This window comes from Aedes aegypti, chromosome 2, assembly GCF_002204515.2.
Source record: "Aedes aegypti strain LVP_AGWG chromosome 2, AaegL5.0 Primary Assembly, whole genome shotgun sequence".
NCBI lineage: Eukaryota > Metazoa > Arthropoda > Insecta > Diptera > Culicidae > Aedes > Aedes aegypti.
The window spans coordinates 17387548-17409412 of NC_035108.1; the positions used below are offsets into that span (position 1 = coordinate 17387548).

The 21865-nt window shown below is 40.9% G+C and overlaps 1 protein-coding gene across 3 annotated transcripts in view; it reads left to right on the forward strand.

Annotated features, from left to right (window-relative positions):
• Positions 1 to 21865, forward strand: part of LOC5571774 (AT-rich interactive domain-containing protein 4B) — a 69111-nt gene that overhangs the window by 34293 nt on the left and 12953 nt on the right. For 2 of the 3 annotated variants that reach the window (XM_021840052.1, XM_021840053.1), the window contains exons 5-6: positions 15107 to 18488; positions 18560 to 18697. In XM_021840052.1, the coding sequence (XP_021695744.1) occupies positions 15107 to 18488; positions 18560 to 18697 (3520 nt within the window). The remainder of the gene's footprint in view (positions 1 to 15106; positions 18489 to 18559; positions 18698 to 21865) is intronic. The other variant, XM_001659857.2, reaches the window with a different exon arrangement.

The following is a 21865-nucleotide window of genomic DNA, read 5'->3' on the forward strand; positions in this document are numbered from 1 at the left end:
ACTCGAGAATGCTTCGAACCAATGAACAGAAGAGCGTTTTCAATGTGTAAACATCAGTGAAATTTGATGTGTGTCTCCGAATGAATCCAAGAACCGAAAATGCTTTGGCTGTCATATTTGAAATATGTTCATGAAAACGTAGTTTCGAGTCAAATGTAACACCTAAGTCACGGATGGTGTCGGACCGTTCAAGCGAGTGGTTACCGATGGTGTACTGGTAATTCATTACATTTCGACGACGCGTGAACGAAATCACTCGGCATTTCGATATGTTGATCTGCATCCCGTTCTGATTGCACCACAGTAGAAGGTCATCAATGTCATTTTGCAGGGCAAGACAGTCTATTGTTGATTCGATCACTCTGTAGAACTTAAGATCATCTGCAAACAATTGCTTCGGATGAGATTCGTGGAAAGATTCAATGTGAATCCTGGAAGGATTATGATGAATATCGCGGAAGAAATCTAATGGCAATAGAGATTATGATGCGAGACCTTGAACCTGCCTGATGAGTATACTGGAAGGATTCTGATGAGAATTCTAAAGCGATTCTGATAAACTTCCTCGAACGATTCTGATGAAAATTAGATGCTGATCCTGAAAGAATTCTAATAATGAGAATGCTGAAAAAATGTGACGTCATCATAATCATCCTATCCATTTGAAGAAGCAAATCTTGAGTACCACTCCATATATCATATCGACACGAAAACTTTATCACTATAATTCCTTAATGTAGTGCGCAACCCATTAAATTTTCAGCTTCATCGGTTCATCAAACTCGAGATTTGCTTCTGCTTCTGAACAAAACCCAAAATTGTCCCTATACGTCCAGAATGTTCGAGCTAGTTGATCCAAAATTTAGCCACCAGGCGGCGCTAATGAGCATAAAACTTTTGTGTTGCAAATGTATCAGGAGCTTGGTCACTTAGAAAGATGGCGTCTTCGGCAAAGTTGTTTAGTAGCTCAAGGGCTATCATTATTTTAGACAAAAAATACGAGATTTTGCAACCAGGCGACGCTAGAAAACTTTTGTTTTGCGGATATTTCAGGATCCTGACCATTTAGAAAAAAAAATGCATCTTCAGAACAGTTGGTCAGTAGCTCGACGGCTATAATTTTTTAGCCAATCTCGAATTCCAAGGCTTAAATAAAGACAGTCTTTGAGCTACCTAACAACTCTGACGAATACGCCATCTTTTTAAGTGTTGCTATAGGTACTTGTAAACAAATGTTTCAAGGTTTTTTGCTATTTTTTATCGGTGGCGTTCGGGTGAGTGAGTGAATTGACCCATGCTTGGTGTGCACTAGGAATCTCCAGATATCCCCAGAATCCGTTAAAATGTCTGAGATGCCCCCTAAAAATTATGAATATCCTGAGGATTCTCCAGGGTATAGTAAGGAAACTCATAGACCCAGATAGTAAGAAACTTTTTGATAATTTTATGGGACCCGTATCCTTGATTATAGTTTTTTTTATAGAATGTTGGATCGTCTCCAAAAATCGAACGACTTACAGAATCTCTAACACAATATATTGCCCTATTGAACTGCATAATCACTAACGCAATTTATTTTATGAAATTCTTTAAAAGTTAAGATACACGACTTTTTGCTTTATTTGTTTCTATTACAGCAGTGTGTTTCCTCATACGCTTTGTATGTAATTCCATAAAAATAATAACAGCAAGCTAAAAAAGTGTGACAAAATTGATTAAAAATCTGTGAGAGTCATACACTTTTTGTTGCTCTTGTGTCAAACGAGCAGTTTTCAAATCTGAAGAAAAGTTGTTATTATTGAATGTACTACCTACTGGCAGACTCAAGTAGGCTGGTTACACAGTATGAATACCTGCAGATTAACGGGGGTCAAAATACAAAGTTTTCAGATTAAAAGTGGTCAAACCAACGGGGGTACCCGATATCCCTGCTATCGCATAGAGCTAAGAAAACGGAACTGTGTAAAGATTTTAGTCCAACCATAAAATTTGTTTGAATCTCATCGAGGATTACGAACAGATAACGGATTTTCGTCCTTCTTCCTTTCTTTCTTTCTGGCACTTTCCCCACTGGGACAAAGCCTGCTTCTCAGCTTAGTGTTCTTATGAGCCCTTCCACAGTTATTAACTGTGCCAATGACCATTTTTGCATGCGTATATCGTGTGGCAGGTACGAAGATACTCTATGCCCTGGGAAGTCGAGAAAATTTCCAACCCGAAAAGATCCTCTACCGGTGGGATTCGAACCCACGACCCTCAGCTTGGTCTTGCTAAATAGCTGCGCGTTTACCGCTACGGCTATCTGGGCCCCCTTATGGATGGATTGATATTATCAACTAGGTACTCCTCCGTTGTTTTGACCATCTCTGCCTGTACTCAAATGGTGTTCATCGTCGTACAGCTTCCACCTTTCATCTGTCGTTACCTCTAAACGGGTGTACTCTACATGTTCAGAACAGCAGCAAGCCACCGCGCGGTGCCTAATACAGCACCACACCAGTGGACGCAGCATACCTCATGCTGCCGGCCACAAACACTTTACATTCATTACTTTCCACCACTGAAATTACTTACCTGTAAATCAGTTCATACCTAAAACACATAGAACGGGTTAGATAATAATTCTATCATTAATCAATTAACTTTCTACTTACCATCGAGATCATTCCAGATCCAAATATTGAACTTACATTGTTATTGTTTATTTTTTGCATTGTATCATTGCCTGACAGTTCCAGAAGATTCAATCTATCAATTGTATATAATGCAGCCCACAGACGCTCAGACGGTTTGACCAACATTGACTCCGCCCCCAAGTTAGTCAAACCAGTTTATGTTGCTACAACCGTTTGACCAACTGTCAAGGTTGGTTGCAGCATCACGATATTTCTTCGCATGTTGTTAGACTTGCCGAGAGTGTAGTGAATGTGTGATTGTTATTTTTTTGAATGCTGTGGCTGTGAGGGAAAATCTTTTAGCGATTTTTTGGCAATAATCGCAGAAAAGAAGAGAAGAACTTTTAACATTGCAGTACCGGAAGAAATGAATATTTATGAGGAATTCCAGTTAAAATTCTTACGAAATATTCCGGCAAAACTCTGAAATTATCTCTTTCGGGAAATATTCTGAGCAGTCATTGATATGGGAATGGCTATTGGATTTTTTTTCAACATTCTATCCAGAATCTTTTAGTAATTTCCTCTTGTAATTCAGCTTTGAAGTTTTTCCAGGAATCCATAAGTTATACTAAGGATTCCACCAAAAGTGGTTCTTGGGATTCTACCACGAATTTTGCCAATAATTTCTCCAGAAATTTATCCACGGATTCAACCAGAAATTGCTTCGTGGAACATTCTTTAGGCAATCATTCAGGTGGAATTTTTTTCCAACGATTCCTTTAGATGTTCCTCTACATATTATTGTGGATTTCCTCCACTGATTCCTTCAAAGATCTGTCCAAAACACCCTCAAGGAATTTCTTCAGTATTTCTTCAGGGCTAACTCCAAGGCTGCCTCCTAGAATTCCTCCAGAGATTGTTATAACAATTTTTTCAAAGATTTCTTCAGAAATTTCTCTAGTAGTTAGTTTTAGGGATTCCATTACGCGTTACCCAGGAATTACATCACGAATTCTTTCAGATACTTCTCAAGGGATTTCTCAAGAAATTCATCAGATATTCCCCCAAGGATTTCACCGGGACTTTTTAAGGCCTTGCTCCTAGGACTCTTCCTTAAATACCACAAGGAGTAACTTCAGAAAATCCACCTGGAATTTGTTCAGCGAATCTTTCTAGTATTTTTTCAACAGATTTCTCCAGGGATCTAAACAAATACTTCCCAATGGATTTCTCCAGTCGTTCATGCAATGCATCCTTCAAGAATGCCACCAAAAAATCCTCCAAAGATTTATTTAAGAATTCCTACAGTGAAACTTCAGGCATTTCTATACAGATGCTACCCACAATTTATCCAAGGATTCATCAAGTTCCTCCAGGGGTTCCACCAAGGATTCCAAGAGAATTCTTTTAGAGATTTCATTTGCAATTTTTTGAGAGGATCCCCCAGGATCTTTCGGCATTTCTCTAGGGAATAAATTCTTTTATAAATTCCACCAGTGTTTTCTCCAAAGATTCTTCTTTGTATCCCTGAAGGGACCTTTCGAGGCATTCGTCCAGGAATTACTTCAATAATCTAATATAAATTTCTCCAAGGATTCCTAAAGGAATTTATCCATCAATTCCGTACAGTATTTCTTAAAGGTTTTTTCCTAGGAATCTACCAGAATATTTAAGAAACTCCTTCAGGGATTGCTTTAAAAGTTCTTCCAGAAATATAATAAAGTATCTCTCTAGGAAATTCTCTGGAAATTTCTCCAATGATTTCTTTGGTGACACCTCCTAGGAATTCTAAAAAAAAAAATACTCCATGGATTTTTTTTTTTCAGGAATTAAAAAAAATATTTTAGGTCTACTTCAGGGATTCATCCTGAAGGCATTCAAAGAAATGTGTTGTTTGATCCTCTGAGTAAATATCACTTGGAGAAATTTCTGATAATCCTGAAGCACAATCCTAGTAACATCTTTGAAGTATTTTATGGTTGAACTTCTGGCGAAACTCTGGTCGATTTTGATGGTAATTCTAGCGAAACTCTGGTGATATTCCCAGTGTTAACTCTAGAAGAACTACTTGTGAAATTCCTTAAAAAACTTCTCCCGCGAAAAATTACAGGTGATATAATTAGGGAAAATACTGTTGTGTATCTGAAGAAATTACTAGTGGAATCTATACAGGAAATTGTGATCAAATCGCATAGGAAATTCGTTATTGGATCATTGGAGTTCATCTTGGCAGCATTCACGAAGGAACCTCTGGTGAAATTCCCAGTGGAATCCCTGAAGGAATTCCTGTTTTGAATCCCAATCCAATCCAATCCTGATGGAATTCGTAGAGGGGAACTCCTGATATAAACTCTGGAGGCACTTCTAACAGAATCTCAGAAGAACTCTAATGGTAGCCCTAAAGGTACTCTGATACAATCCGTATTGGAAATTCTGTTAGAATCCCTGGAGGAACTCCTGATGGAATTCTTGGAGCAATTTAAGGAAATTGTTGAAGGAACTCCTGATAGAATCATTGAAGGGACTCCTGTGCTATACACATATCGACCCAAACACATATTTCCCTTGTCAATCAGCGCAAGCAATAAAATGCATATTATGTTTTGTTACAACAGAATAGGTCAGGTCCGCGTAAGTGCGAACGATGGCCTCGGTGCAACATGCGTAAGCAGTTTGCATCGAGGCACTCGAGTGCGCCACATGTTTGCTGATTGTACTTTAGCCACGCTGGTGGTCGTCCGTTTGGACGATGCGCTAAGGCTCAGGTTTCAACCCAAAAATGCTATCGCCGAAATATTGTCACCGCCGTCCCAGGCGTCTCCATCTATCTCTTTCTGACATTGTAACCAAATTGTAACCGATCAATTGTAAAGGCAAATAAAAGGAACCCATGTGAAAGGAACAAGGCAGTCTTGTTCTGACTCTGAATCTATGCGTTTCAATGCACCTCTGGTGTATACCGAAACATCCCTCTAGCAACCTGGTAATCAGGTACTGCTAACTATTTAGGAATAGACTAAGATCAGTAACATATCGATGTGCAATACATAGTCCACGGACGGGCTATGAAATGGCGACCGTGAGTTAATCCGAACCAGTAATCGTCGGAAAAAGTCAAGTGAGAATAATTGTGAATAATCCAGACCCGTGCAAGTTAGTGAAACACCACGAAGAATGGGCTCCGAGGAATCAAAAGCCCAAGTGAATCATAACGGTGATAGTCACATCGAAATTGTGAACAACCAGTTAGAGCACACGACAACACTGAACTCCATAACAACCTGGTTGTGGTTCATATCGGCTGGTGTAACATTTCAGCTTGTTTTAAGTTTGTGGGGAGAAATCCAAAGGCGAATGACTAGGCAAGTCATAAAAAAGGCAAACAAACTAAGCAAACTTAGTGAGCTTACGATAGAAAAGTGAAAAACTCAGTGCTTTAGAAGTATGTCAAGAGAAGAATTTATATTAACGATAGTGACCATCGTAACACAGTTAGCTATATTATATTATGGCTGGACAGTGATACGGGAAAACAAACGTTTGTAGAGGACGTTAGACGGAGAGTACAGTGAAATGAAATTAATTGTTGCTTATTAACGATGAACAAATTACAAGATTTAGTGGCCAACTTGGCAACGAAGAAAAATAGTACAATTGTCGTATCAAATGGTATATGTAAACAATTTATCCATTTGTTAATGAAAGAAGACTTTTTACAAGCGAAGAAAGTATCGTATAATCGGTACAAAGTTAAACAAATAAGCCTCAGTAACATTGGCTTAGTGAATCGTAGGTCTGTAAGAGCAGACGAACTATTAAGTTATGCATCGACGGTATGCCCAAGTATCACTGGATCGGTAGTGATCACTACGGACAAGGGACTCATGACACATCAAGAAGCGTCGGAAAAAAACCTAGGCGGACGCGTGTTAGCGATTTTGTACTAAGAAGTGACTTGTGAAGAAATTTGTGTGTTGCTGGAAGACCATTGAAAGGAAGAAAATGCAGTTCTTTGCAACAAATGTGTACCAAGTCGATGCACAGACAGGGGAAGTCTTCCATTACATCAGACTTACTTACGACGATCGCGAGGCAGATGCATTGACGAGGGAGCTACAGCTCCAACAACAACAACAACAACAGCGTCAACAGCAACAAAACAACATTAATACCGGTGATCGAGAAAATACAGAAAAGGTGCCTGCTCAACACAACAGTGAGCAATGAAAATTATAGACAATATAAACAACAATCCTATTGAAGCAGCAGAGAGCAACCCGGACAACAAGCAGGCAAGCAGGTAACCTCAATCTAATTTACAGGGTGAGTGCAGAAAGTTAACGGGACGAACAAACAATGCAATTATATATATAATAGCGAATAATAATTATCTCAAATCTACTGAAGAATTTTTATATCTTTTAAATGTTAGAAGAGCTTCAGATAATTGAAGCTAGTATCACAAAAGAGTTCAATAATATTACCAAAAATATAAAAAGACCACGATCTCAAGAAAATATCGTACAAAAAAAGGAATTTTTAATAAAGCTTTTAAAACAATATAAAACTATTTTGCTAAGCGCACAAAATTCCATCGCATCAGATTTATGGAATACGGAATGTCAAAAATATCAAACTCTTAAAACAATAACTGAAGACTCTCTAAAACTACTAAATAATTCAATTATATTAAAACCTAAATTTAAAACAGTAGTTAGAGCGGCTATTATTTCTAAAAGGTTATCATTTAAAAGGGAAGTAAAAATGCCTACTGTCGACATCAAATTGGGGACATCCCTCATCCAAACTTATGATGGGTCTCCGGACCATCTCAACTCTTTTCTCGATGCCGTTGCATTATTCTCTGATACCGTCAATGGAGAATTTGCAGACGCGACAGTGGCGCAGAAAACAGCGGCAGACGAAACTGTTTTTAAATTTATCAAAACAAGGTTGACTGGAGTTGCACGTCAGTCAATAACGGGGGCACAAAATTTAAATGAAACACTGGATAAGCTAAAAACCCAATGTGCTCCGAAAATAAGTTCGGACAACATTAAAGCTAAAATGTGTGCTCTAAAAAAAAGGGGCACTGTGGAAGAATTCTGCAAAGAGGTGGAGAAACTAACCCAACAGCTTGCAGCAACCTACATTGACGAAACTATACCTACTGACAAGGCTATGCAAATGGCTACTAAAAGTGGTATCGAATCTCTGATTAACGGAATAGACCATGCGGATTCGAAGCTGATTCTAAGAGCCGGTACATTCACTAAGATCAATGAAGCCATCCAAAAACTTCAGGAAAACTATTCTGAAGAAAGACAGAAATCCTCGATGGCACAAATGTTCTATACAAACAACAATCCCAACCAACGTGGTCGTGGCCGTGGTGGATTTAACAGCGACAGAAGAAATTTTTCTGCTTGCCAAAGATCATTTTCTCGTAATCATGGGCAACCAAGATTTCAAAATTTCCGAGGCAATTATAGCCAAGGACACAGTTATGGCCAAGGACAAAATTTTAGAGGTCAAAACTTCAGAGGACAAAATTTCAGAGGCCAATGGAATAGAGGAAGAGGACGATACGAAACACGTTCTACCTATTTCATGCAGCCTATACCACAGGCAATACAACCCGTTTTTCAACAATTACCGCCTGTAGGTTACCAACAAAATCAGCAACAACCAGTTTATCAACAGCCGCAATCCACTTATCAACAGCAACAACAGCCGGCACAAAACAATACTTTTTTAGGCACACAGTTTGGTCGACATTTACAGTGAATGCATCGACCTCCAATTACGTTATTTTAAAAGTAGATCTATCGGAAACCCAGTGTACTTTTATTGTTGACACAGGCTCTGATATATCTATCATTAAAAGTCGTAAAGTAAAATCGTCTCAAATTTACTACCCTGAAGAAAAATGCGTCATATCAGGTATAGGAGATGAAGGAATTCACTCTTTAGGAAGTACTTTCGCTAACATATTAGTTGAGGGTATACCTATTCAGCAGAAATTCCAAATAGTTTCAAATGATTTCCCTATTCCAACGGACGGAATCATTGGAAAAGATTTCTTGGCAAGATATAAGTGTAAAATTGACTACGAACCGTGGATGTTGTCATTTACTGTAGACAATCAGCTTATTTTGATACCTATTGAAGATAATTTCCAAAACAATTTCTTTTTACCTCCACGATGCGAAGTTACCCGTTACATACCAAATCAAAATTTACAAGAGGATATGGTGGTACACTCACAGGAAATTCAACCTGGAATTTTTTGTGGAAATACGATCATATCAGCTAAAGAACCTATATTAAAATTCATTAATACCACCGATAAAGCAGTTTATATTACTTACACAGATTTTAAACCTTATATGGAACCACTAAGTAACTTCCAAGTAGTACCACGCAAAACACACTCAACTGATAAAACCCCAAGGCGAAATAAAATTTTGAAAAACATTGATACTCAACACCTTACTCCACAAGCTAAACGAGAACTCGAAAAATTGATCATTCGATATGAAGATATTTTTAACCTAGAAGATGAGAAATTGTCAATCAATAATTTTTATACGCAGAACATCAGTCTTAACGATAATGTTCCTGTGTATATACCCAACTATAAAACTATTCATGCCCAAGGTGAAGAAATCGAAAGGCAAGTTCAGAAAATGTTAAAAGACGAAATTATAGAACCCTCAGTTTCGTCATATAATTCCCCGATTTTGCTGGTCCCGAAAAAATCGGATAATTCAGAAAACAAATGGCGTTTAGTTGTTGATTTTAGGCAACTAAACAAGAAAATTATGCCAGACAAATTTCCGCTACCAAGAATTGAAAGTATACTAGACCAACTTGGTAGAGCAAAATATTTTAGCACACTGGATCTGATGTCAGGTTTTCATCAGATCCCCTTGGACAGTAATTCCAGGAAGTATACCGCATTTTCTACCAACTCTGGGCACTATCAGTTCAAACGATTACCTTTTGGATTAAATATTAGTCCAAATAGTTTTCAAAGGATGATGGCTATTGCCATGGCAGGTCTAACACCTGAGCGTGCATTTATCTATATAGATGATATTGTTATTATCGGATGTTCGTTGAAACATCATTTGTCAAATTTAGAATCAGTATTTGAACGAATGAGGAAATATAATTTAAAATTGAATTTATCCAAATGTAAATTTTTAAAAACCGAAGTGACCTATCTTGGTCATAAAATAACCGATCAGGGAATATTGCCCGACGACTCCAAATTTAAAGCCATTAGGGACTATCCAATTCCCAAAAATGTAGACGATGTGCGAAGATTCGTTGCTTTTTGCAATTATTATCGTAGATTTGTCGAAAACTTTGCTGACATAGCTTACCCATTAAACCAATTACTGAAGAAAAACGTTACTTTTACATGGACTGATAAATGTCAAAATGCATTCGATCTGTTGAGACAACAGCTGATGTCTCCAAGATTGTTGCAATACCCCGATTTTACCCAAAAATTTATACTAACGACAGACGCGTCAGACATAGGATGCGGAGCTGTCTTATCTCAAATTTCTGAAGCAGGAGAACGACCTATTGCGTTCGCAAGTAAGACGTTTATTCCAGCAGAAAGAAATAAACCGACCATACTAAAAGAACTAATCGCCATACATTGGGCCATAAATTATTTCGAAGCCTATTTGTATGGAAGACGATTCACAGTACGAACAGATCACAGACCTCTTGTGTATCTATTCGGAATCAAGAATCCAACCTCGAAATTGACTAGAATTCGTATCGATCTTGAAGGATACGACTACGATGTTGTATATATTAAAGGTAAGGAAAATGTAGCAGCGGACGCATTATCGCGAATAGCTACTACATCTGACGAATTAAAAATTTCTAATGTTATGATAGTTAATACTAGGTCTATGACCCGTAAGGCACAAAAATTAGTTAAAAATAATTTAAAGGATATTAGCATTGAAAATGAAAAAAAGGAGACTGATCACCTCTCTACATATGAAACTGAACGCCCTACGGAAACAAGAAAAATGATGAAGCTGTGCACAGCCGTAGTGGGCAATACATTGAAATTTATGATATTGAAGAAAAATTGCAAAACGATTGTTGCACAAGTGCATCAAGACGTTAGAAATGGAAGTCACGCATTCGAGTGTGCTCTTCCAGAAATTGAAAAAATTGCAAAAAGAATAAGCGCGAAAAATTTAGCATTGCCGGCAAACGATTTTATTTTTACCATGGTACCAATAAATTTATTCAAAACTATTGCTAATAACATATTGAAAACTTTAAAAGTTATCATTTATAAAGAACCAACCTTTATAGATGACCCGGAAGAAATTCAAGCATTATTAAGTAATCATCATAATACACCCACTGGAGGACACGTAGGTCAATTTAGATTGTACTTAAGACTCCGAGAAAAATATAGATGGCGCGATATGAAAAGGTCTATTGCCCAATTCGTCCAGGCCTGCGAATTGTGCAAAAGAAATAAGATTATCAAGCACACAAAGGAACCGATGGTTATAACTACAACACCGTCTAAAGCTTTTGAAGTAATATCCATTGACACAGTAGGTCCTCTACCAAAGTCAAATAAAAACAACCGTTATTGCATTACAATTCAATGCGATCTCACAAAGTACATAACCATAATCCCTATCCCAAACAAGGAAGCAAACACCATAGCTAGAGCATTAGTCGAAAATTTTATTTTGACTTTCGGACATTTTCTAGAATTACGTTCTGATCAGGGTACTGAATACAATAATGAAGTACTCGAGCAGATTAGCAAATTACTCCAAATCAAACAAACCTTTTCAACACCATATCACCCACAATCAATTGGTTCTTTGGAGAGAAATCACAGATGCCTCAATGAGTATCTGCGATCATTCACCAATGAGCATCAATCAGATTGGGATGATTGGATCAAATTTTATGAATTTTCGTACAATTCAACCCCTCACACGGATCATAGTTTCACCCCATTTGAGTTGATATTTGGCAGAAAGGCTAACCTTCCTCAAGACGTATTAGAAAACAGTAACGAACCAGTTTATAATTTCGAATCTTATAAAAACGAATTGAAATTTAAGTTGAGTCGATCTCACGAAATAGTAAAGCAAAAGCTATTAGACCATAAATATCAAAGAAAACAGCAATTCGATAACAACCTCAATCCCATTTCCGTTGTAATTAATGACATAGTTTACTTAAAAAATGAAAACAGAAGCAAGTTAGATTCTTTTTATCTTGGACCTTATAAAATATTAAAAATTGTAGAACCAAATTGTGAAATCCAACATATACTTACAGGTAAAACCACAAATGTACACAAAAATAGAATAATCAAAGCATAAATTAGTTTCTTTTTCCATAACTTTAACTAGAGCCCCACCGAGCCTAACCTCACATAAAAAAAAAGAGAAATTAAAAAAAAAAAAAAGTAACATGATGAGGTAGGTGAAAGTTCCCAGCTTTATGCTGAGGAGTGCAAAATTCGGTTAGTCTAGTAATAAAGTTATTTATAAAAAAAAAAAATAGAGCTAAGAAATATTAACAAAATCAAATTCATGTAAAACTCTGTAAAGGCATCTGGGACCGGCAATCAAATAAATGATTCCATTACACTTTCTTTCCATTACATCATTTTCAAAAGGGGGGAGGTGTGCTATACACATATCGACCCAAACACATATTTCCCTTGTCAATCAGCGCAAGCAATAAAATGCATATTATGTTTTGTTACAACAGAATAGGTCAGGTCCGCGTAAGTGCGAACGATGGCCTCGGTGCAACATGCGTAAGCAGTTTGCATCGAGGCACTCGAGTGCGCCACATGTTTTGCTGATTGTACTTTAGCCACGCTGGTGGTCGTCCGTTTGGACGATGCGCTAAGGCTCAGGTTTCAACCCAAAAATGCTATCGCCGAAATATTGTCACCGCCGTCCCAGGCGTCTCCATCTATCTCTTTCTGACATTGTAACCAAATTGTAACCGATCAATTGTAAAGGCAAATAAAAGGAACCCATGTGAAAGGAACAAGGCAGTCTTGTTCTGACTCTGAATCTATGCGTTTCAATGCACCTCTGGTGTATACCGAAACATCCCTCTAGCAACCTGGTAATCAGGTACTGCTAACTATTTAGGAATAAACTAAGATCAGTAACATATCGATGTGCAATACATAGTCCACGGACGGGCTATGAAACTCCTGATGAAATCTCTAGATGAACTCCTCATGAAATTTCTGAAGGAACTCTTGATAAGTTTCCTGAAGGAACTCCTGATAGAATCTATGGAGGAACTCTTAATGATATTCCTAGAAGAAGTTTTGATGGAATTTCTCGAAGAACTCCTGATATGATCTCTAGAGGAATTCCAGGTGAAATCTCAGAAGAAACTTTTAATGGAATCCCTGGTGGGACTCCTGATGAAATCCTTGGAGGAAATCCTAAATATATTGTTGAAGGAACTCCTGATGGAAGCAATGGAGGAATTTCTGATCAAATTCATAGAATAACTAGTGATGGAATCCCTAGAGAAACCCCTGATAGAATCTATGGAAGAATTTCAGATGGAATCTCTGAAGGAACTACTGATGTAATCGCTGGAGAAACTTCTAATGGAATTGCTAGAAATATTCCTGATGGAATCTCTAAAGGATTCCAGTTGCAATTACTAAAGGAACTCCTGATGGAATCCCTGGAGGAATTCCTGATGGGATTCATGTAAGAATACCTAGATGAATTCCTTATGATATCCCTAGAAGGAGTCCTGTTGGAATTCTTCAAGGAATTCCTGATATAATCTCTGGAGGAACTCCTGATTGAATCTTTGGAGGAAATTCATGTGGAATCTCTGAAAGAACTCTGGAGGAACTCCTGATGCAATCCCCAGAAGAACTCTGATGGGAGCCCTAAAGGTATTCCTGATAGTATCCCTATAGGAACTCCTGATGGATTCCTTGGAAGAATATCTATAGATATTCTTACAGGAGCTTCTAATCATTGGAGAGACTCCTGATGAAATCCATAGATGAACTTCTGATGGAATCCCTTTAGGAACTTGTGATGAAATCTCTGAAAGAATTCCTGTTTCTGGATAGAATACCTAGAGGAATTCTTGATCATATTTCTAGAAAAAAAAAATGATGGAATTCCTCGAGGAACATCTGATTTAATCTCTTGAAGAATTCCGGGTGAAATCTCAGAAGGAACTCCTAATGGAATCCCTACAGGAGCTCCTGATGAATTCTCTGGGGGAACTCCTGCAGGAATCCTTGGAAGAATTTGTGAAGATATTCTTGAAGGATCTTTTGATGGAATCATTGGAGGAATTCGTGATGAAATCCCGAGAGTTGGTCATACCATCTGAGCGTCTGTGGGGTGCATAACAGTTACCTTTCAACACATTATTGTATACAACAATACACTTCTGGAATATTCCATGCAAGTAAATAGGGAAGAGCGGAGTATAAATAGGACACACTTACGTTGTAAATATCAGTCGGAAATAAATCGTGAACTCGAAAACATCTCTCCGTATTAATTATTCCCTACCGGATCGTATCCGCGGGAACACTACCTCTTTCAGACAGCGCATCTTCTTGACTTTCGTTAAACGGCTCCTACGATCGTCGGAAAACGAACTGATTCGCCATTGCTTTACTGCTATGAACCTTTGCACGGGTTCACTATTTGACGTTTTAGCGGTGCCGTGTTATTTATGTGACCATGGCAACCAGTGAATTCGGCACCGCTCAAACGTCAAATTAGCGAATACGTGCATCGGTCCATACTGCGCTAACGCTTCAGTTGCGCTAGGTACCTAAACCGACCAAAACTGGCGTCAGTACCGTGCATTCACAACAGTTTACACTTTTTGGATCCGTTCTCTCTTCTATGGACCAATGCACGAGTTCACTAATTTGACGTTTGAGCGGTGCCGAATTCACTCGTTACCATGGTCACGTAAATAACACGGCACCGCTCAAATTCAATTCCCAATGTATTTGATGTACAAGTGTTCAACCGACTCAAATAAGGGGCTAGGTCAGGACTACCTTTCGTACCTATCTCGTCACATCCTTCATTCACTTGGTCTCCATCGAAGGTTATTGGCCATATTCTCGCGTCTCTAATGGTGCCATCAGTTGGGGTCTTCAGTGTACATTGGCTTCATTTGCATGCGTATAAATAGTTAGCCATAGGAAGTAGAAGACTGTAGCGTAGCTGTTGATCACACCAACAGCGCTCACGGCGTTTGGTCAGCAGCCCATCGTGTAGATCAGTGTGCACTGTTTTGATAAACCCCTTTTGCACACAGCACTGTTTCCCAACCACCGTCACCCATCGATCATCGTCGTGTAACACCACTAACCTGGGGTATCCCAAACTCTCTCTTTTTCTCCTCTCAATGGCACTATTTTGTTTGAATTCTCACACATCTAGATTCGATCGGAGCTCAAGGGATTCAAGGAACTCAAGTCCCCAACTTCCCCGGCCTCGGACAGCACGACAACGGCCACGACGGATGCCCCGGGAACACAAGGCCAAACGCTTACAACCGATACCGATGTCAAGGATTCCATACCGGATGGTTCTTCAACGCCACCGCATGACGACGAAGCTGTTCTACCAAGCTCCAAATCCGACGGAACCCCATTGAAAGATGAGCTCGATGAACCCATGGAAGAAGAACATGAAAAAACCTCCGAGTCGGAAACGCTCAGCGAGGAAGATTCTTCGCAATCCTCTAACAAGGCTTTCTCCAGCTCTCCGATTACAGCAATGGTTGATTCCGACACGGGTCCGGAAACTCCAGTCCCACCACCGACAGTATCGACCCCCACTCCAACACTTGTCACCACAAGCGTCACGTCGGTTACCACGGCCAGTTCTACCGTGGGAATGGCTCTAAAGACCATCAAAACCATCGACACCAGCACTTCCAAAATCATTGACAAGGTTGTCGAAAAGACTTACGAGAAGGACAAATCAGCAGCCGCCATCCCACCCGGTAGTGCTTCCTCTGGAATACCGCACAAGCCTCCGTTGAAAACTTACGGAACGGCGGCGGCCATCATCGCCAATGCCGAGAACAATGCCGTCAAATACGCCGTCAGTACCATCATCCGGGAAACGGATGTCGACAAACTCTTCCCCATAGGCTCAGCCCCTGCTGGCCCATCTACCAGTGCACCACCGGTGACACCAGTCAAAGAGGTTCCCACTCCAGTGATCTCCAAACCGACGCATTTAGCTCCCGAAGATAAGCCCAGCCCTGCAGTATCCACAACAGCAGCACCAGCACATCCCACCCAACAACGTCCCAACATTCCGCCGGCATTGTCTTCCAGCGCTACTACCACTGGAACAACTGCTACCGTACAACAGCCACCGAAGAGTACAAAGATGATCAATGTCCAGGACGAAATCGTTGCCACTGTGATCAACAAGACGGCTATTGCTGCGGCTACAACGGCCACAGCTGTCTCGGCAGCCGTTTCGTCGACCATTCCCGGAACTGCGGGAATCTCGCTTCCATCAGCGATTACTCCAGTTACGGCGCCCGGAACCTCTTCCACTACTACTCTGGCGGCCTTACGTGCCGAAAAGAAGCTCACCGGAGATAAGCGCGTGGAGAAGGTTGTTCCCGTAGGAAAACTGGGAGGCATAAGTTCCGTGCTGCCCACGGAGAAGAAACTCTCCTCGTCTACGTTGACGCCGGCGCAGAACAAGCTACTCAGTAAGGAAGCCCTATCGATCAAATCGATATTTGAATCGACCGCAACGAAGATCGAGAAAAACATTTCCGACGTCTACGAGTTCAAGGATGTTGAATTTGAGCCGGAGACGACGACCGGCAGTGGAGCCACTCCGAGAAAGCATGTGTCGGAGGTTCCACCGGCGGAAGTCGTCAGCTCAATGACATCCACTCTGGCCTCGGAGGAGAAGAAGACAGTGGGCAAGAAGGGTCTGGCGAGAAAAACGGAACTTCTTGGATTTGCCGAAAAGAAGGCAAAGAAGATCTCACCAATGAAGGAAACGGACAAGCTCAAGCTGGTTAGGCGGGAGAAGGAACGAGATCTGGAGAAGGAAAAACTTCTGCTGAACGAATTGGAAGGAGCTGCCGCCACCTTCAGCACCATAATGGTTACTCCGGAGAAGTCGTCACCCCATTTTGCTGGTTTTTCTTTACAAAAAGATTCTCACACGTTCGATGTGTTTAAGAAATCCCCGAATCTTCCCACTGTCTCGCATCGAGATGAAAAGCCTGCACCTGAGGAAGACCACAAACCGGACGCCAGCAAAATTGCTGCCGTTACGAAGGGAATTTTCACTCCGGTTATGTCCCCTACGGGTCCGGAACCTTCTTCTAGTGAAGTGATTAAGAGCCCCTCCAAATTGGATGAGAAAATCAAAGAGGAACCTACACTGGAAAATTGTAAAAAGTATTTCAACGATATGAACTTTGACTTTGATACTCCCAAAACGGAAAAGCCACCGTCTATTGCGGACAAGGTGCTGAAGGCACTGGGCCAACAGCCGCAAGCTCATTGCAGTTCTGTTAAGCCCGATTTCCCTAAATACAGCATACCAACCGTTCATCACAAACACCCTTCGCTGGTACCCATCGAACCGGTGAGCAGTGCTCCTTCGGTGATAACAACTCCCGCAAAACTGGAGGCATCTTCGTTTGCTTCTCTCATTCCGCTGAAACCGCACCACACTCAACCACCCAAGATCGAAATCCCTACCATTATGCTCAAGAAAGAGGTTGAACTTGTTAAGCAATCTATCCCAGTCGTATCCATCAAGGCCCCTCCGACGTTTTCAAGTAACTCGGAGATCCTTCCACCGACGACCTGCACGAAGAGCCAGGATCTCACCGAATCCATCAAAAAGCTGGAAACATCCAATCTGGTTCAGGCAGAGTCGTCACGATTTACCCACCACGACGAGGACAGCACCGACAGCAATGATTCCGAGCAGCGACTTGTAATCGAAGATCCGGAAGCCATCGATCCCATCCAGCCAACCGACTTTGAGAAGCTAATCAAAGTGGAAGTCGAAGAGAAGCCCATGATGTCGCATGTCGAAATGCATTCAGCAGCTTCGGCCGCTGCGGTGGCCGCCGTTGCCTGCAAGGAGAAACTCATCTACAAAACCGAACCCCCACACCATGATATCAAAGAGGAAGTTGCCCCACCGCTTTACGGCCTCGGCAGTCACGTCGACAGCAAGAAGGGTAAGCAGCCAAGTATTCTCGAAACCATCATCCAAAGTGAGCTCAACACCGTCGTCAAGTGTGGCGGCATGGGTTCGCACAGTTTCCTTAAGATCAAAGATCACGATTCCTTCGCGCAAAACGAGCTGGATAGACTTCGACGCGAAGAACAACAGCTCCAGCATCATCAACAGCCATCACACACTCAACCGAATCCTTCACTCGCAGCTCCCCTTTCAGAATCCACAACGATGACGGCCCCAATCACAGACAAGCAGCAACAACCCGCCCAACAGCAGCAAACCAACAATAGTGAGTCCCTCTCGATGCTACTGTGCGAAGAAACGATACCCGGTTCACCGGCTCCGGTCTGTGGAGTCTCATCAGCAGCCGCCCAGAAGGAATCCACCAAGGTGTACGCCGAAGCGGTCACTTCCTTCCTGTCGCCGCAGAACATCGCTTCCGACCTGAAACCGGTCCCGATGGACTTGGAACCGACGTCGGATCCGCTGGCGACGACGCCGGCCAGAGGGAAATCAACGGCGGCCGATACGACCGACACTCCCAACAGTTCACCGCGCGACTCCATCAGTCAGGACGAAAGTAAGAGACTTGATGTTTGAATTTGCTTGTGAGGGAGTGAATTGAACCTATTCTCTTTTCATCCTTTTCAGATCAAGAACCAGAAGTTTCACCGACCAAGAAGAGGAGGCAGCGGAAAACCAGTGATGAACCCACCAACAAGCGTCGGAGAACGACGGGATGCAGCAGTGGCTACGGAAGAGGCAGTCATCGGGCGATGGGTAACAACGGTAAGTAGATTGAAACTTAGAAGAGGTTTGGATTAAATTCACTTGAACGGAATGACCTTATCGGGTTGAAATGTATCTAGCTACATTGTATCTTGATGGCTATAGTGTAGCGCAATTCTTTATTCCGGTATTCGCACTAAGTGATCAGCCCACTGAAGTCTGCCGTATTGCACACGCTTAATGATACATTCGCATCTTTATACGCTCGTGATTCATGCGCCTGCGTCACACACCATTTTTTAGACCGAGTATTATCCGCAGCACTTTACACTCGAAAAAACCGAAGGCTTTCCGGCTGCCTCTTAGGGATGGTACACAAATTATGTCACGCTAAATTTCAACTTTTTTTGACCACATCCCCCTCCCCCCCCCCCCTTTGTCACGTTTTTCGTATGAGCCCTCCAAAAATTTTGTAAGACTTGTCACACATGGCCCACTCCCCCCCCTTAGAGCGTGACGTAATTTGTGCATGACCCCTTACAACGTCCACTTTTCGTGCCCGCAGAGAGCCAACGGAAGAATCAATGTTTTATACAGGTCGAATTTTATTTCCGTTTGCAAGTTGCGGGACCTAAGCTGGTTATTATTATTATTATTGTCTTTATTGAAGAGACTTTCAACCCTTGTATAATTCGTTTTTGATCACCTAAGCTGGTTAGGGGAATTGGGGGTAAAATGAACACCCAAAGCAATTTTCATGTTTGCATGCTTATGAAACTGTCAGATTCTTTCTAAATTGCTCAGAATTGAAGAAGGATGTTTATGCAATGTAACCAATTTTGATATTGTGATTAGAGTGTCCATCCCGGGACAAAAAATCTCGGGTTTTGAGAAAATTAGGGATTTCCCGTTTCCCAGGATATTAGTTCTAACATCCCGGGAATTCAGAAATGTACATATAAATTGATGAAAACCACTATATTTCAATGAAAAACAATGATTTTTTTCCTTACTATCACGCCCTATTTGTTAAAATAGAAAAGCATCTTGAAAATACCAATTTACCAAGTAAGAAACATATATTTTTATTTGTCTAAATAGTTGCCTAGGTGTAATACTTTTCTCTTCAACATAAGCTTTTTATTAAGCATAGGGTGAGGAAGCAAACACAACAACTACATTTCAGTCAATAATTTTCAGTAATTAACTTTTAGCATGACATTTTACAATATTTTCAATGATCTTTAATCGATTCTTTTGTTCAGAGATTTTGATGACTTTTGAAGCAAATTGCTTTATTATTATGAATTGGACTTTTTACTAAATTGGTTTTTACTATTGATTCAGGAAATCTTTATCTGGTAAAAACCTAAATCTATGCTTTGATTACCATTGTAGTGCATTGCGATCGAGAGCAGCAGTGGGCTCCGGCTCGGGAGTTCACTGTCTACTGCATTCTCCAGCAAAATTTGAACTTGCTCCGTTCAGTTTTGGCTCGCGTTCAGTCAAAATGCATCACTGCTTTCCGGTTCATGCTATGTTGAGCCACCACACTTTCTTCGTGCTGCCTTTTTTATGCGTTATTCGCTTTTCTTCGGCTCTCACTGCCCTGTACCGCTCTCTGTTCTGTCGATCACCTACTACAAGCATACGGCTTCTGGTGACATTCTTCACGTCTGTCAATCTCTAGCACTCTTCATCGAACCAGTCGTCTCACCTTTGTCGTTGATCAGTGTCAATCACATCCCGCGCCGTTGTGGTCACAACTTCATGAATAGTGTCCCTGTTGACATTTCAAAAAACGTTGATTCTTTTCAACGGTTAGTCTAGCTGCTGGTGGTACTGTGCAGCTACCCCATCCGTCGAAAAGCGTTGGATATTGAAGCGCATCGTTCTGTGATTTCTGGAACTCGTGACGCTGGATAACCGTGCCCGAATTAGGGCCCCGAATGGTCCTGACATCTATGACATCTGAGAAATGTCGCTCGTCAATCTGCACGTGGTCTATTTGGCAGCAGGCATCGCGTGGCTGTCGCCAGATGTGTTTGCGGATATTCTTGCGTGGAAAGTAGGTACCGTGATGTTACCATATTTCGCGCATGCTCCTAATTTTGCTCACTGCTATTTTATCCATATTTGTTGATGCATATTGGACTATGTAATTGCATGTTATGTAAAAATGGCTTCAATAGAATTATTCAAAATACTAGCCAACAAAAAATTATTTCGTTAAATGTGTTTAAAATGTCAGTGAGCGACATTAGGAGCGCGCGCGAAATATGGGTACTTTACAATACCTACTGTTGATTGTCATCCCTCTAGCAGCAACTAGCCCTTCATTCTCAACACTCAGATTCAGTCACTTACCGGTTTCCACCGAATAACTAGCTTCATCTGCTTCCCAATCACTATAAAGCAAACTACACGTTCTGCTCTGTTTGATTTATTATTTAGTTGGTGTTACATCAACTAATTTAAGAAAACCTTGTTAACAATGTTACGCCAATTTACTCGATCCATGGCTGTGTCCCTCCAACTTCGATTTTGGCCCACGCTCTCCAGATCTTGTTGTACCTGATCAAGCCACCTCGCTCGCTGTACTCCTCGCCTTCTTGTGCCAACCGGATTCGACGCGAACACCATCTTTACAGGATTGTTGTCCGGTAGTCTTGTAACATGCCCTGCCCAGCGCACCCGCCCGGCTTTCGCCACCTTTTGGATGCTGGGTTCGCCGTAGAGCCTAGCGAGCTCGTGGTTCATTCTCCGCCGCCACACATCGTTCTCCTGCACTCCGCCTAAGATGGTCCTAAGCACCCTTCGTTCGAACACTCCAAGCACGGAGAACAAAATATAGTGTTCGTAATCATTTGTCCGGCCGAATTAACTATATTTTTAGGTTGTTCTAGAGATAACCATAAATATTGTTGATTTAACAATATATTGTTCAAAATAACTATACCGTATAGTTGTTAACAACTATATTTTGTGTTGAATTTACAAACGTCAAACGTCAAAATTTAACTATATTTTAGTTGATTCAAAGCAAATATAGTTGAGTATACAATATTTTGCAATGTTTACGCAGCAGTTTGCTCTGCTTTATCAACACATACAAAAAGATTCATAGCTGCTCTATCGACTCAAAAAACGATTGGAAAAATCAAAAAAAGTGTAAACCTAGACTTGATACGTGGTCTCCTGCGTGAGTACCGATTATCTTGACACCTA